The following is an 18272-nucleotide window of genomic DNA, read 5'->3' on the forward strand; positions in this document are numbered from 1 at the left end:
CCCTCTACTATCCTCTTCCTTTGTATGTAGCCTCTACTATCCTCTTCCTTCATGTAGGCTCTACTATCCTCTTCCTTTGTATGTAGCCTCTACTATCCTCTTCCTTTGTATGTAGCCTCTACTATCCTCTTCCTTCATGTAGCCTCTACTATCCTCTTCCTTCATGTAGCCTCTACTATGCTCTTCCTTCATGTAGCCTCTACTATCCTCTTCCTTCATGTAGCCTCTACTATCCTCTTCCTTCATATGTAGCCTCTACTATCCTCTTCCTTCATATGTAGCCTCTACTATCCTCTTCCTTCATGTAGGCTCTACTATCCTCTTCCTTCATATGTAGCCCTCTACTATCCTCTTCCTTCATATGTAGCCTCTACTATCCTCTTCCTTCATGTAGCCTCTACTATCCTCTTCCTTCATATGTAGCCTCTACTATCCTCTTCCTTCATATGTAGCCTCTACTATCCTCTTCCTTTGTATGTAGCCTCTACTATCCCCTTCCTTCATGTAGGCTCTACTACCCTCTTCCTTCATATGTAGCCTCTATCCTCTTCCTTCATATGTAACCCTCTACTATCCTCTTCCTTCATATGTAGCCTCTACTATCCTCTTCCTTCATGTAGCCTCTACTATCCTCTTCCTTCATATGTAGCCTCTACTATCCTCTTCCTTCATATGTAGCCTCTACTATCCTCTTCCTTTGTATGTAGCCTCTACTATCCTCTTCCTTCATGTAGGCTCTACTATCCTCTTCCTTCATATGTAGCCTCTACTATCCTCTTCCTTCATGTAGCCTCTACTATCCTCTTCCTTCATATGTAGCCTCTACTATCCTCTTCCTTTGTATGTAGCCTCTACTATCCTCTTCCTTCATGTAGGCTCTACTATCCTCTTCCTTCATGTAGCCCTCTACTATCCTCTTCCTTCATATGTAGCCTCCTATCCTCTTCCTTCATGTAGCCCTCTACTATCCTCTTCCTTCATGTAGCCCACTACTACTTACTTCGTATGTAGCCTCTACTATCCGCTTCCTTCATATGTAGCCCTCTACTATCCTCTTCCTTTGTATGTAGCCTCTACTATCCTCTTCCTTCATGTAGGCTCTACTATCCTCTTCCTTTGTATGTAGCCTCTACTATCCTCTTCCTTCATATGTAGCCTCTACTATCCTCTTCCTTCATATGTAGCCTCTACTATCCTCTTCCTTCATGTAGGCTCTACTATCCTCTTCCTTCATATGTAGCCTCTACTATCCTCTTCCTTCATATGTAGCCTCTACTATCCTCTTCCTTCATATGTAGCCCTCTACTATCCTCTTCCTTCATATGTAGCCTCTACTATCCTCTTCCTTCATGTAGCCCTCTACTATCCTCTTCCTTCATGTAGCCCTTTACTATCCTCTTCCTTCATGTAGCCTCTACTATCCTCTTCCTTCATATGTAGTCTCTACTATCCTCTTCCTTCATATGTAGCCCTTTACTATCCTCTTCCTTCATGTAGCCTCTACTATCCGCTTCCTTCATATGTAGCCCTCTACTATCCTCTTCCTTTGTATGTAGCCTCTACTATCCTCTTCCTTCATGTAGCCTCTATCCTCTTCCTTCATGTAGCCCTCTACTATCCTCTTCCTTCATGTAGCCCACTACTACTTCCTTCGTATGTAGCCTCTACTATCCGCTTCCTTCATATGTAGCCCTCTACTATCCTCTTCCTTTGTATGTAGCCTCTACTATCCTCTTCCTTCATGTAGGCTCTACTATCCTCTTCCTTCATATGTAGCCTCTACTATCCTCTTCCTTCATATGTAGCCTCTACTATCCTCTTCCTTCATATGTAGCCTCTACTATCCTCTTCCTTCATGTAGGCTCTACTATCCTCTTCCTTCATATGTAGCCTCTACTATCCTCTTCCTTCATATGTAGCCTCTACTATCCTCTTCCTTCATATGTAGCCCTCTACTATCCTCTTCCTTCATATGTAGCCTCTACTATCCTCTTCCTTCATGTAGCCCTCTACTATCCTCTTCCTTCATGTAGCCCTTTACTATCCTCTTCCTTCATGTAGCCTCTACTATCCTCTTCCTTCATATGTAGTCTCTACTATCCTCTTCCTTCATATGTAGCCCTTTACTATCCTCTTCCTTCATGTAGCCTCTACTATCCGCTTCCTTCATATGTAGCCCTCTACTATCCTCTTCCTTTGTATGTAGCCTCTACTATCCTCTTCCTTCATGTAGCCTCTACTATCCTCTTCCTTCATATGTAGCCTCTACTATCCTCTTCCTTCATATGTAGCGCTCTACTATCCTCTTCCTTCATATGTAGCCCTCTACTATCCTCTTCCTTTGTATGTAGCCTCTACTATCCTCTTCCTTCATGTAGGCTCTACTATCCTCTTCCTTTGTATGTAGCCTCTACTATCCTCTTCCTTTGTATGTAGCCTCTACTATCCTCTTCCTTCATGTAGCCTCTACTATCCTCTTCCTTCATGTAGCCTCTACTATGCTCTTCCTTCATGTAGCCTCTACTATCCTCTTCCTTCATGTAGCCTCTACTATCCTCTTCCTTCATATGTAGCCTCTACTATCCTCTTCCTTCATATGTAGCCTCTACTATCCTCTTCCTTCATGTAGGCTCTACTATCCTCTTCCTTCATATGTAACCCTCTACTATCCTCTTCCTTCATATGTAGACTCTACTATCCTCTTCCTTCATGTAGCCTCTACTATCCTCTTCCTTCATATGTAGCCTCTACTATCCTCTTCCTTCATATGTAGCCTCTACTATCCTCTTCCTTTGTATGTAGCCTCTACTATCCTCTTCCTTCATGTAGGCTCTACTATCCTCTTCCTTCATATGTAGCCCTCTATCCTCTTCCTTCATATGTAGCCCTCTACTATCCTCTTCCTTCATATGTAGCCTCTACTATCCTCTTCCTTCATGTAGCCTCTACTATCCTCTTCCTTCATATGTAGCCTCTACTATCCTCTTCCTTCATATGTAGCCTCTACTATCCTCTTCCTTTGTATGTAGCCTCTACTATCCTCTTCCTTCATGTAGGCTCTACTATCCTCTTCCTTCATATGTAGCCTCTATCCTCTTCCTTCATATGTAGCCTCTACTATCCTCTTCCTTCATGTAGCCTCTACTATCCTCTTCCTTCATATGTAGCCTCTACTATCCTCTTCCTTTGTATGTAGCCTCTACTATCCTCTTCCTTCATGTAGGCTCTACTATCCTCTTCCTTCATGTAGCCCTCTACTATCCTCTTCCTTCATATGTAGCCTCTATCCTCTTCCTTCATGTAGCCCTCTACTATCCTCTTCCTTCATGTAGCCCACTACTACTTCCTTCGTATGTAGCCTCTACTATCCGCTTCCTTCATATGTAGCCCTCTACTATCCTCTTCCTTTGTATGTAGCCTCTACTATCCTCTTCCTTCATGTAGGCTCTACTATCCTCTTCCTTCATATGTAGCCTCTACTATCCTCTTCCTTCATATGTAGCCTCTACTATCCTCTTCCTTCATATGTAGCCTCTACTATCCTCTTCCTTCATGTAGGCTCTACTATCCTCTTCCTTCATATGTAGCCTCTACTATCCTCTTCCTTCATATGTAGCCTCTACTATCCTCTTCCTTCATATGTAGCCCTCTACTATCCTCTTCCTTCATATGTAGCCTCTACTATCCTCTTCCTTCATGTAGCCCTCTACTATCCTCTTCCTTCATGTAGCCCTTTACTATCCTCTTCCTTCATGTAGCCTCTACTATCCTCTTCCTTCATATGTAGCCTCTACTATCCTCTTCCTTCATATGTAGCCCTTTACTATCCTCTTCCTTCATGTAGCCTCTACTATCCGCTTCCTTCATATGTAGCCCTCTACTATCCTCTTCCTTTGTATGTAGCCTCTACTATCCTCTTCCTTCATGTAGCCTCTACTATCCTCTTCCTTCATATGTAGCCTCTACTATCCTCTTCCTTCATATGTAGCGCTCTACTATCCTCTTCCTTCATATGTAGCCCTCTACTATCCTCTTCCTTTGTATGTAGCCTCTACTATCCTCTTCCTTCATGTAGGCTCTACTATCCTCTTCCTTTGTATGTAGCCTCTACTATCCTCTTCCTTCGTATGTAGCCTCTACTATCCTCTTCTTTCATGTAGCCTCTACTATCCTCTTCCTTCATGTAGCCTCTACTATGCTCTTCCTTCATGTAGCCTCTACTATCCTCTTCCTTCATGTAGCCTCTACTATCCTCTTCCTTCATATGTAGCCTCTACTATCCTCTTCCTTCATATGTAGCCTCTACTATCCTCTTCCTTCATGTAGGCTCTACTATCCTCTTCCTTCATATGTACCCTCTACTATCCTCTTCCTTCATATGTAGCCTCTACTATCCTCTTCCTTCATGTAGCCTCTACTATCCTCTTCCTTCATATGTAGCCTCTACTATCCTCTTCCTTCATATGTAGCCTCTACTATCCTCTTCCTTTGTATGTAGCCTCTACTATCCTCTTCCTTCATGTAGGCTCTACTATCCTCTTCCTTCATATGTAGCCTCTATCCTCTTCCTTCATATGTAACCCTCTACTATCCTCTTCCTTCATATGTAGCCTCTACTATCCTCTTCCTTCATGTAGCCTCTACTATCCTCTTCCTTCATATGTAGCCTCTACTATCCTCTTCCTTCATATGTAGCCTCTACTATCCTCTTCCTTTGTATGTAGCCTCTACTATCCTCTTCCTTCATGTAGGCTCTACTATCCTCTTCCTTCATATGTAGCCTCTATCCTCTTCCTTCATATGTAGCCTCTACTATCCTCTTCCTTCATGTAGCCTCTACTATCCTCTTCCTTCATATGTAGCCTCTACTATCCTCTTCCTTTGTATGTAGCCTCTACTATCCTCTTCCTTCATGTAGGCTCTACTATCCTCTTCCTTCATGTAGCCCTCTACTATCCTCTTCCTTCATATGTAGCCTCTATCCTCTTCCTTCATGTAGCCCTCTACTATCCTCTTCCTTCATGTAGCCCACTACTACTTCCTTCGTATGTAGCCTCTACTATCCGCTTCCTTCATATGTAGCCCTCTACTATCCTCTTCCTTTTTATGTAGCCTCTACTATCCTCTTCCTTCATGTAGGCTCTACTATCCTCTTCCTTCATATGTAGCCTCTACTATCCTCTTCCTTCATATGTAGCCTCTACTATCCTCTTCCTTCATATGTAGCCTCTACTATCCTCTTCCTTCATGTAGGCTCTACTATCCTCTTCCTTCATATGTAGCCTCTACTATCCTCTTCCTTCATATGTAGCCTCTACTATCCTCTTCCTTCATATGTAGCCCTCTACTATCCTCTTCCTTCATATGTAGCCTCTACTATCCTCTTCCTTCATGTAGCCCTCTACTATCCTCTTCCTTCATGTAGCCCTTTACTATCCTCTTCCTTCATGTAGCCTCTACTATCCTCTTCCTTCATATGTAGTCTCTACTATCCTCTTCCTTCATATGTAGCCCTTTACTATCCTCTTCCTTCATGTAGCCTCTACTATCCTCTTCCTTCATATGTAGCCCTCTACTATCCTCTTCCTTTGTATGTAGCCTCTACTATCCTCTTCCTTCATGTAGCCTCTACTATCCTCTTCCTTCATATGTAGCCTCTACTATCCTCTTCCTTCATATGTAGCGCTCTACTATCCTCTTCCTTCGTATGTAGCCCTCTACTATCCTCTTCCTTTGTATGTAGCCTCTACTATCCTCTTCCTTCATGTAGGCTCTACTATCCTCTTCCTTTGTATGTAGCCTCTACTATCCTCTTCCTTTGTATGTAGCCTCTACTATCCTCTTCCTTCATGTAGCCTCTACTATCCTCTTCCTTCATGTAGCCTCTACTATGCTCTTCCTTCATGTAGCCTCTACTATCCTCTTCCTTCATGTAGCCTCTACTATCCTCTTCCTTCATATGTAGCCTCTACTATCCTCTTCCTTCATATGTAGCCTCTACTATCCTCTTCCTTCATGTAGGCTCTACTATCCTCTTCCTTCATATGTAACCCTCTACTATCCTCTTCCTTCATATGTAGCCTCTACTATCCTCTTCCTTCATGTAGCCTCTACTATCCTCTTCCTTCATATGTAGCCCTCTACTATCCTCTTCCTTCATATGTAGCCTCTACTATCCTCTTCCTTCATGTAGGCTCTACTATCCTCTTCCTTCATATGTAGCCTCTACTATCCTCTTCCTTCATATGTAGCCTCTACTATCCTCTTCCTTCATATGTAGCCCTCTACTATCCTCTTCCTTCATATGTAGCCTCTACTATCCTCTTCCTTCATGTAGCCCTCTACTATCCTCTTCCTTCATGTAGCCCTTTACTATCCTCTTCCTTCATGTAGCCTCTACTATCCTCTTCCTTCATATGTAGTCTCTACTATCCTCTTCCTTCATATGTAGCCCTTTACTATCCTCTTCCTTCATGTAGCCTCTACTATCCGCTTCCTTCATATGTAGCCCTCTACTATCCTCTTCCTTTGTATGTAGCCTCTACTATCCTCTTCCTTCATGTAGCCTCTACTATCCTCTTCCTTCATATGTAGCCTCTACTATCCTCTTCCTTCATATGTAGCGCTCTACTATCCTCTTCCTTCATATGTAGCCCTCTACTATCCTCTTCCTTTGTATGTAGCCTCTACTATCCTCTTCCTTCATGTAGGCTCTACTATCCTCTTCCTTTGTATGTAGCCTCTACTATCCTCTTCCTTTGTATGTAGCCTCTACTATCCTCTTCCTTCATGTAGCCTCTACTATCCTCTTCCTTCTATGTAGCCTCTACTATGCTCTTCCTTCATGTAGCCTCTACTATCCTCTTCCTTCATGTAGCCTCTACTATCCTCTTCCTTCATATGTAGCCTCTACTATCCTCTTCCTTCATATGTAGCCTCTACTATCCTCTTCCTTCATGTAGGCTCTACTATCCTCTTCCTTCATATGTAGCCCTCTACTATCCTCTTCCTTCATATGTAGCCTCTACTATCCTCTTCCTTCATATGTAGCCTCTACTATCCTCTTCCTTCATATGTAGCCTCTACTATCTTCTTCCTTTGTATGTAGCCTCTACTATCCTCTTCCTTTGTATGTAGCCTCTACTATCCTCTTCCTTCATGTAGGCTCTACTATCCTCTTCCTTCATATGTAGCCTCTACTATCCTCTTCCTTCATATGTAGCCTCTACTATCCTCTTCCTTTGTATGTAGCCTCTACTATCCTCTTCCTTTGTATGTAGCCTCTACTATCCTCTTCCTTCATGTAGCCTCTACTATCCTCTTCCTTCATGTAGCCTCTACTATCCTCTTCCTTCATATGTAGCCTCTACTATCCTCTTCCTTTGTATGTAGCCTCTACTATCCTCTTCCTTCATGTAGGCTCTACTATCCTCTTCCTTCATGTAGCCCTCTACTATCCTCTTCCTTCATATGTAGCCTCTATCCTCTTCCTTCATGTAGCCCTCTACTATCCTCTTCCTTCATGTAGCCCACTACTACTTCCTTCGTATGTAGCCTCTACTATCCGCTTCCTTCATATGTAGCCCTCTACTATCCTCTTCCTTTGTATGTAGCCTCTACTATCCTCTTCCTTCATGTAGGCTCTACTATCCTCTTCCTTCATATGTAGCCTCTACTATCCTCTTCCTTCATATGTAGCCCTCTACTATCCTCTTCCTTCATATGTAGCCCTCTACTATCCTCTTCATTCATATGTAGCCTCTACTATCCTCTTCCTTCATGTAGCCCTCTACTATCCTCTTCCTTCATGTAGCCCTTTACTATCCTCTTCCTTCATGTAGCCTCTACTATCCTCTTCCTTCATATGTAGCCTCTACTATCCTCTTCCTTCATATGTAGCCCTTTACTATCCTCTTCCTTCATGTAGCCTCTACTATCCGCTTCCTTCATATGTAGCCCTCTACTATCCCTTCCTTTGTATGTAGCCTCTACTATCCTCTTCCTTCATGTAGCCTCTACTATCCTCTTCCTTCATATGTAGCCTCTACTATCCTCTTCCTTCATATGTAGCGCTCTACTATCCTCTTCCTTCATATGTAGCCCTCTACTATCCTCTTCCTTTGTATGTAGCCTCTACTATCCTCTTCCTTTGTATGTAGCCTCTACTATCCTCTTCCTTTGTATGTAGCCTCTACTATCCTCTTCCTTCATGTAGGCTCTACTATCCTCTTCCTTCATATGTTGCCTCTACTATCCTCTTCCTTCATGAAGCCTCTACTATCCTCTTCCTTCATATGTAGCCTCTACTATCCTCTTCCTTTGTATGTAGCCTCTACTATCCTCTTCCTTCATGTAGCCCTCTACTATCCTCTTCCTTCATATGTAGGCTCTACTATCCTCTTCATTTGTATGTAGCCTCTACTATCCTCTTCCTTCATGTAGGCTCTACTATCCTCTTCCTTCATATGTAGCCTCTACTATCCTCTTCCTTCATGAAGCCTCTACTATCCTCTTCCTTCATATGTAGCCTCTACTATCCTCTTCCTTTGTATGTAGCCTCTACTATCCTCTTCCTTCATGTAGCCCTCTACTATCCTCTTCCTTCATATGTAGCCTCTACTATCCTCTTCCTTTGTATGTAGCCTCTACTATCCTCTTCCTTCATATGTAGCCCTCTACTACTTCCTTCGTATGTAGCCTCTACTATCCGCTTCCTTCATATGTAGCCCTCTACTATCCTCTTCCTTTGTATGTAGCCTCTACTATCCTCTTCCTTCATGTAGGCTCTACTATCTTCTTCCTTTGTATGTAGCCTCTACTATCCTCTTCCTTCATATGTAGCCCTCTACTATCCTCTTCCTTCATGTAGCCTCTACTATCCTCTTCCTTCATATGTAGCCTCTACTATCCTCTTCCTTCATGTAGGCTCTACTATCCTCTTCCTTCATATGTAGCCTCTACTATCCTCTTCCTTCATATGTAGCCTCTACTATCCTCTTCCTTCATATGTAGCCCTCTACTATCCTCTTCCTTCATATGTAGCCTCTACTATCCTCTTCCTTCATGTAGCCCTCTACTATCCTCTTCCTTCATGTAGCCCTTTACTATCCTCTTCCTTCATGTAGCCTCTACTATCCTCTTCCTTCATATGTAGACTCTACTATCCTCTTCCTTCATATGTAGCCCTTTACTATCCTCTTCCTTCATGTAGCCTCTACTATCCGCTTCCTTCATATGTAGCCTCTATCCTCTTCCTTCATGTAGCCCTCTACTATCCTCTTCCTTCATGTAGCCCACTACTACTTCCTTCGTATGTAGCCTCTACTATCCGCTTCCTTCATATGTAGCCCTCTACTATCCTCTTCCTTTGTATGTAGCCTCTACTATCCTCTTCCTTCATGTAGGCTCTACTATCCTCTTCCTTCATATGTAGCCTCTACTATCCTCTTCCTTCATATGTAGCCCTCTACTATCCTCTTCCTTCATATGTAGCCCTCTACTATCCTCTTCATTCATATGTAGCCTCTACTATCCTCTTCCTTCATGTAGCCCTCTACTATCCTCTTCCTTCATGTAGCCCTCTACTATCCTCTTCCTTCATATGTAGCCCTCTACTATCCTCTTCCTTTGTATGTAGCCTCTACTATCCTCTTCCTTCATGTAGCCTCTACTATCCTCTTCCTTCATATGTAGCCTCTACTATCCTCTTCCTTCATATGTAGCGCTCTACTATCCTCTTCCTTCATATGTAGCCCTCTACTATCCTCTTCCTTTGTATGTAGCCTCTACTATCCTCTTCCTTCATGTAGGCTCTACTATCCTCTTCCTTTGTATGTAGCCTCTACTATCCTCTTCCTTTGTATGTAGCCTCTACTATCCTCTTCCTTCATGTAGCCTCTACTATCCTCTTCCTTCATGTAGCCTCTACTATGCTCTTCCTTCATGTAGCCTCTACTATCCTCTTCCTTCATGTAGCCTCTACTATCCTCTTCCTTCATATGTAGCCTCTACTATCCTCTTCCTTCATATGTAGCCCTCTACTATCCTCTTCCTTCATATGTAGCCTCTACTATCCTCTTCCTTCATGTAGCCTCTACTATCCTCTTCCTTCATATGTAGCCTCTACTATCCTCTTCCTTCATATGTAGCCTCTACTATCTTCTTCCTTTGTATGTAGCCTCTACTATCCTCTTCCTTTGTATGTAGCCTCTACTATCCTCTTCCTTCATGTAGGCTCTACTATCCTCTTCCTTCATATGTAGCCTCTACTATCCTCTTCCTTCATATGTAGCCTCTACTATCCTCTTCCTTTGTATGTAGCCTCTACTATCCTCTTCCTTTGTATGTAGCCTCTACTATCCTCTTCCTTCATGTAGGCTCTACTATCCTCTTCCTTCATATGTAGCCTCTATCCTCTTCCTTCATATGCAGCCTCTACTATCCTCTTCCTTCATGTAGCCTCTACTATCCTCTTCCTTCATATGTAGCCTCTACTATCCTCTTCCTTTTTTATGTAGCCTCTACTATCCTCTTCCTTCATGTAGGCTCTACTATCCTCTTCCTTCATGTAGCCCTCTACTATCCTCTTCCTTCATATGTAGCCTCTATCCTCTTCCTTCATGTAGCCCTCTACTATCCTCTTCCTTCATGTAGCCCACTACTACTTCCTTCGTATGTAGCCTCTACTATCCGCTTCCTTCATATGTAGCCCTCTACTATCCTCTTCCTTTGTATGTAGCCTCTACTATCCTCTTCCTTCATGTAGGCTCTACTATCCTCTTCCTTCATATGTAGCCTCTACTATCCTCTTCCTTCATATGTAGCCCTCTACTATCCTCTTCCTTCATATGTAGCCCTCTACTATCCTCTTCATTCATATGTAGCCTCTACTATCCTCTTCCTTCATGTAGCCCTCTACTATCCTCTTCCTTCATGTAGCCCTTTACTATCCTCTTCCTTCATGTAGCCTCTACTATCCTCTTCCTTCATATGTAGCCTCTACTATCCTCTTCCTTCATATGTAGCCCTTTACTATCCTCTTCCTTCATGTAGCCTCTACTATCCGCTTCCATCATATGTAGCCCTCTACTATCCTCTTCCTTTGTATGTAGACTCTACTATCCTCTTCCTTCATATGTAGCGCTCTACTATCCTCTTCCTTCATATGTAGCCCTCTACTATCCCCTTCCTTTGTATGTAGCCTCTACTATCCTCTTCCTTTGTATGTAGCCTCTACTATCCTCTTCCTTTGTATGTAGCCTCTACTATCCTCTTCCTTCATGTAGGCTCTACTATCCTCTTCCTTCATATGTAGCCTCTACTATCCTCTTCCTTCATATGTAGCCTCTACTATCCTCTTCCTTTGTATGTAGCCTCTACTATCCTCTTCCTTCATGTAGCCCTCTACTATCCTCTTCCTTCATATGTAGGCTCTACTATCCTCTTCATTTGTATGTAGCCTCTACTATCCTCTTCCTTCATGTAGGCTCTACTATCCTCTTCCTTCATATGTAGCCTCTACTATCCTCTTCCTTCATGTAGCCTCTACTATCCTCTTCCTTCATATGTAGCCTCTACTATCCTCTTCCTTTGTATGTAGCCTCTACTATCCTCTTCCTTCATGTAGCCCTCTACTATCCTCTTCCTTCATATGTAGCCTCTACTATCCTCTTCCTTTGTATGTAGCCTCTACTATCCTCTTCCTTCATATGTAGCCCTCTACTACTTCCTTCGTATGTAGCCTCTACTATCCGCTTCCTTCATATGTAGCCCTCTACTATCCTCTTCCTTTGTATGTAGCCTCTACTATCCTCTTCCTTCATGTAGGCTCTACTATCCTCTTCCTTTGTATGTAGCCTCTACTATCCTCTTCCTTCATATGTAGCCCTCTACTATCCTCTTCCTTCATGTAGCCTCTACTATCCTCTTCCTTCATATGTAGCCTCTACTATCCTCTTCCTTCATATGTAGCGCTCTACTATCCTCTTCCTTTGTATGTAGCCCTCTACTATCCTCTTCCTTCATATGTAGCCTCTACTATCCTCTTCCTTCATATGTAGCCTCTACTATCCTCTTCTTTCATGTAGGCTCTACTATCCTCTTCCTTCATATGTAGCCTCTACTATCCTCTTCCTTCATATGTAGCGCTCTACTATCCTCTTCCTTTGTATGTAGCCCTCTACTATCATCTTCCTTCATATGTAGCCTCTACTATCCTCTTCCTTCATGTAGCCTCTACTATCCTCTTCCTTCATATGTAGCCTCTACTATCCTCTTCCATCATGTAGCCCTCTACTATCATCTTCCTTCATGTAGCCTCTACTATCCTCTTCCTTTGTATGTAGCCTCTACTATCCTCTTCCTTCATGTAGCCTCTACTATCCTCTTCCTTCATATGTAGCCTCTACTATCCTCTTCCTTCATGTAGCCTCTACTATCCTCTTCCTTCATATGGAGCCTCTACTATCCTCTTCCTTCATGTAGCCCTCTACTATCCTCTTCCTTCATGTAGCCTCTACTATCCTCTTCCTTCATGTAGCCCTCTACTATCATCTTCCTTCATATGTAGCCTCTACTATCCTCTTCCTTCATGTAGCCTCTACTATCGTCTTCCTTCATATGTAGCCTCTACTATCCTCTTCCTTCATATGTAGCCCTCTACTATCCTCTTCCTTCATATGTAGTCTCTACTATCCTCTTCCTTCATATGTAGCCTCTACTATCCTCTTCCTTCATGTAGCCCTCTACTATCCTCTTCCTTCATATGTAGCCTCTACTATCCTCTTCCTTTGTATGTAGCCTCTACTATCCTCTTCCTTTGTATGTAGCCTCTACTATCCTCTTCCTTTGTATGTAGCCTCTACTATCATCTTCCTTCATATGTAGCCCTCTACTATCATCTTCCTTAATATGTAGTCTCTACTATCCTCTTCCTTCATGTAGCCCTCTACTATCCTCTTCCTTCATATGTAGCCTCTATCCTCTTCCTTCATATGTAGCCTCTACTATCCTCTTCCTTCATGTAGCCTCTACTATCCTCTTCCTTCATATGTAGCCTCTACTATCCTCTTCCTTTGTATGTAGCCTCTACTATCCTCTTCCTTCATGTAGGCTCTACTATCCTCTTCCTTCATGTAGCCCTCTACTATCCTCTTCCTTCATATGGAGCCCTCTACTACTTCCTTCGTATGTAGCCTCTACTATCCTCTTCCTTCATATGTAGCCTCTACTATCCTCTTCCTTCATGTAGCCCTCTACTATCCTCTTCCTTCATGTAGGCTCTACTATCCTCTTCCTTTGTATGTAGCCTCTACTATCCTCTTCCTTCATATGTAGCCCTCTACTATCCTCTTCCTTCATGTAGCCTCTACTATCCTCTTCCTTCATATGTAGGCTTTACTATCCTCTTCCTTCATATGTAGCGCTCTACTATCCTCTTCCTTCATATGTAGCGCTCTACTATCCTCTTCCTTTGTATGTAGCCCTCTACTATCCTCTTCCTTTGTATGTAGCCTCTACTATCCTCTTCCTTCATGTAGCCTCTACTATCCTCTTCCTTCATATGTAGCCCTCTACTATCCTCTTCCTTCATGTAGCCCTCTACTATCCTCTTCCTTCATGTAGCCTCTACTATCCTCTTCCTTCATATGTAGCCTCTTCTATCCTCTTCCTTCATGTATCCTCTACTATCCTCTTCCTTCATATGTAGCCTCTACTATCCTCTTCCTTCATGTAGCCTCTACTATCCTCTTCCTTCATATGTAGCCTCTACTATCCTCTTCCTTCATGTAGCCCCCTACTATCCTCTTCCTTCATGTAGCCTCTACTATCCTCTTCCTTCATGTAGCCCTCTACTATCATCTTCCTTCATATGTAGCCTCTACTATCCTCTTCCTTCATGTAGCCTCTACTATCGTCTTCCTTCATATGTAGCCTCTACTATCCTCTTCCTTCATATGTAGCCCTCTACTATCCTCTTCTGTCATATGTAGCCTCTACTATCCTCTTCCTTCATATGTAACCCTCTACTATCATCTTCCTTCATATGTAGCCTCTACTATCCTCTTCCTTTGTATGTAGCCTCTACTATCCTCTTCCTTTGTATGTAGCCTCTACTATCCTCTTCCTTTGTATGTAGCCTCTACTGTCCTCTTCTTTCATATGTAGCCTCTACTATCCTCTTCCTTTGTATGTAGCCTCTACTATCCTCTTCCTTCATATGTAGCCTCTACTATCCTCTTCCTTCATATGTAGCCTCTACTATCCTCTTCCTTCATATGTAGCCTCTACTATCCTCTTCCTTCATGTAGCCCTCTACTATCCTCTTCCTTCATATGTAGCCTCTACTATCCTCTTCCTTTGTATGTAGCCTCTACTATCCTGTTCCTTCATGTAGGCTCTACTATCCTCTTCCTTCATATGTAGCCTCTACTATCCTCTTCCTTTGTATGTAGCCTCTACTATCCTCTTCCTTTGTATGTAGCCTCTACTATCATCTTCCTTCATATGTAGCCCTCTACTATCATCTTCCTTCATATGTAGCCTTTACTATCCTCTTCCTTCATGTAGCCCTCTACTATCCTCTTCCTTCATGTAGCCCTCTACTATCCTCTTCCTTCATGTAGCCCTCTACTATCCTCTTCCTTCATGTAGCCCTTTACTATCCTCTTCCTTCATATGTACCTCTACTATCCTCTTCCTTCATGTAGCCCTTTACTATCCTCTTCCTTCATATGTACCTCTACTATCCTCTTCCTTCATGTAGCCCTCTACTATCCTCTTCCTTCATATGTAGCCTCTACTATCCTCTTCCTTCATATGTAGCCTCTACTATCCTCTTCCTTCATATGTACCTCTACTATCCTCTTACTTCATGTAGCCCTCTACTATCATCTTCCTTCATGTGTAGCTTCTACTATCCTCTTCCTTCATATAGCCCTCTACTATCATCTTCCTTCATGTGTAGCCTCTACTATCCTCTTCCTTCATATAGCCCTCTACTATCCTCTTCCTTCATGTGTTTGTGCCTGAGTTGACCTGACCTGAACTGAGGCTGCCACCCCAGTCCAGACAGCTCTCAACTGTCACCTGAGAATGTGTGTATGTGTGTTTGCTTGATATGTGCCTAATCCTTCCCCCAATACACACACACACACACACACACACACACACACGCACGCACGCACGCACGCACGCACGCACGCACGCACGCACGCACGCACGCGCGCGCGTCACAATCTGACCCTGTCACACCTCATCAACAACAAAGGGTGATGACAGGCCTTCAGAGAACTCTAATATCCCTATGGAGAAATACCTGCACACTCCCAGAAATGAAACGCACACCCATAACAACAGGACAACACACTGCAACCACTTAGCTACAGGACACACAGAAACCCACTGAGACACATGGTCTGAGCATCAGACTAGCTGGATAACAGGCAGGGCTCTAAGCCAGAGCACAGAGGACGGATGGAGAAGCCGTCTCATCTCACCTCCCTTTGTCAGGATGCCAACACCATTGAGATAAATATGAGTCATCTGCACTGCTCTTCTGGCTGCACTACTGTACATTTCTTTCATGTATTCAACTCCCCCGTGTCAACTACAGCCGGTGTGCTTTGATGCAGGGCTGAGCCCTTTGGCCAGGCTAATAGAGAAGGGAGCTGTGATGTTTGCTAAAGCAGCTTGGCTGGCTGGCTGACTGGCTGGGTAGAGCAGGACAGGGCTCAGCTCTCAGCACTCCCTGTCGTGTCCTGTCCAGGGTTTGTTTTTAGATCCAGCCAGAGGGAGAAGCAGTGCAGAAAACCACTTCAGACAGCCAGGGACCGTAGGGGCGCCCAACACACCACTCCCCGCATCACCACCACAACACTTCTGTTTGGAGGCGTTGTCACCACAACCCGTGTGCGGGCAAAGAGACGTGTGCTAGCCATTCCTGACAATCCTTTCTGTTCTGTCTAGCCGACAGCAGGCTCCCACCCCTGCCCCACCTCTCACCTGGAATACGAGGCAATGCCAGGTGAACCAGGGTCCATGCAAAGCTACCAGCTACAGCTCCACAGGCAGAAAGGGCCTTCATCTGGGCGTTTAGCAGGGCACAACATTGTGGAACATTCCGATATACTTTATAGAACAAACATGCCTCACTTACATGCAAAATAAGGAATCACATCCACTCTACTCTTGTATTTTCTATGTGCAACATTTGCCTACTGTTGGCCTGGAATGTAGAGACATGTTAGATCTAGTGGACAGACCCAAAAGAGTACTCACTCAGCCGTGGGGTCTGCTCTACTGAAGGCCTGGATGACCAATGGGAACTCAGACTTCACGATGTACAGGTAGCTGGACATGGCTGTGAGGAGTAGAGACCGACAGAAACTATGAGTGACACAGTCAGTGACATTTAATCAAGACATGTAGCTAACACCTTCACATATGGGTGACTCACTCAGTCAACACATAGAACATTCACCTGGGGAAAGACAGACTTACAGACGTCTAAAAAAGAACACAGACTGAAGAAAGACTTACAGACGTCTAGAAAAGAACACAGACTGAAGAAAGACTTACAGACGTCTAGAAAAGAACACAGACTGAAGAAAGACTTACAGACGTCTAGAAAAGAACACAGACTGAAGAAAGACTTACAGACGTCTAGAAAAGAACACAGACTGAAGAAAGACGTACAGACGTCTAGAAAAGAACACAGACTGAAGAAAGACGTACAGACGTCTAGAAAAGAACACAGACTGAAGAAAGACTTACAGACGTCTAGAAAAGAACACAGACTGAAGAAAGACTTACAGACGTCTAGAAAAGAACACAGACTGAAGAAAGACGTACAGACGTCTAGAAAAGAACACAGACTGAAGAAAGACGTACAGACGTCTAGAAAATAACACAGACTGAAGAAAGACGTACAGACGTCTAGAAAAGAACACAGACTGAAGAAAGACGTACAGACGTCTAGAAAAGAACACAGACTGAAGAAAGGCGTACAGACGTCTAGAAAATAACACAAACTGCACAGTGTGGAAAGAGATTTTCTAAAGGCATTAGTTATTAAAACGATTTACAAACATAAAAAGCTATTCAACAGTTCTCAAAGCAAATTAAAGTTTACCACCATTTCATAACATATCCTCATTTTCATAATGTTTCCTCATTTCATCACATTTTTTATTTTTATTTAACTTTTATTTAACTAGGCAAGTCAGTTGAGAACAAATTCTTATTTACAATGACGGCCTACACCGGCCAAACCCGGACGATGCTGGGCCAATTGTGCACCGCCCATGTGTTATTAAGTGGTTATTCCCTCATGTGCCCTCACATCCAACTGAATAAGTGACCATGCATTATCCATGTAATTAATGTCTACATTCTGAATTTGATCAAACTGTTCGTATTCTATTCTTATTCTCCATGTGTAATTCCTCACCTTGACCTAAAACAACCTGATTCATGATTCTCAGACAGTACTTTGTGTTATGTGTTCTCTGTGTGGTACTAAGAGACACTTCACTTCACTGCTACAGTAAAGAACACAATGGAAACATGGCTACTGGCTGGTGCTGCCTGTGCCTCAGTGAAGGCTAGGGATCAGACCACGCAGGAAGGCAGGCAGCCAACACACTGCCAACGCCAACACACCACCACGTAACCAAGGCAGCAGCTGTTAGCTAACTGGACAGCTGGCCTTAGCTCCTTAATACTCTGCCATATCATATATACACACACACACAGAAAGAGAGAGAGAGAGAGACAGAGAGGGCTAGAGCTGTATTAGTAGTACTATATAAATATGGAGAATGGGGTGGGGGGGCTAATGTGAAGGCCTGAACTCCAAGTGAACAGGAAGACCAAACAGTCTGCCTGCCTGTCTACTGCTGAGCTTTGTGATTCATCATAACACTATAACCACTACAAATACACACAGATGTGTGTTGTTGAGATAAACTAGACCAGTGACCACAGTGTCCTCTCACCTCCGATGTTCTGTAGTGTGATGGCGATACCGGCGGCCATCTTGCCTGTAGTGCCAAAGGCTCTATAGCCTAGTTGTTCATAAGCTCGGATTCCTGGAAGAGGAAGAGGGTTGTGCAACATCATCATTACACAGCTTTACAGGGGGACACTCAGGTAGTAAATCAAACAACACTTAGTTATATAGTTAGTGTAGAATCTACAGTTTAATCTACAGGTTCATCTACAGAAGTTAATATGCCAGGCCACTATTTCCATGCCAGGCCTCTATTTCCATA

The 18272-nt window shown here is 43.3% G+C and overlaps 1 protein-coding gene across 3 annotated transcripts in view; it reads right to left on the reverse strand.

The window, feature by feature from the left end:
* The window catches only part of slc38a3b (solute carrier family 38 member 3b), a 73791-nt gene that overhangs the window by 22629 nt on the left and 32890 nt on the right, over positions 1 to 18272 (reverse strand). For all 3 annotated transcript variants that reach the window (XM_045691882.1, XM_014133879.2, XM_014133878.2), the window contains 2 exons: positions 17997 to 18089; positions 16279 to 16360 (listed from right to left, as the gene is read on the reverse strand). In XM_045691882.1, coding sequence (XP_045547838.1) covers positions 16279 to 16360; positions 17997 to 18089 — 175 coding nt within the window. The remainder of the gene's footprint in view (positions 1 to 16278; positions 16361 to 17996; positions 18090 to 18272) is intronic.

The sequence above is a fragment of the Salmo salar genome, chromosome ssa12 (genome assembly GCF_905237065.1).
Source record: "Salmo salar chromosome ssa12, Ssal_v3.1, whole genome shotgun sequence".
In the NCBI taxonomy this organism is placed as follows: domain Eukaryota; kingdom Metazoa; phylum Chordata; class Actinopteri; order Salmoniformes; family Salmonidae; genus Salmo; species Salmo salar.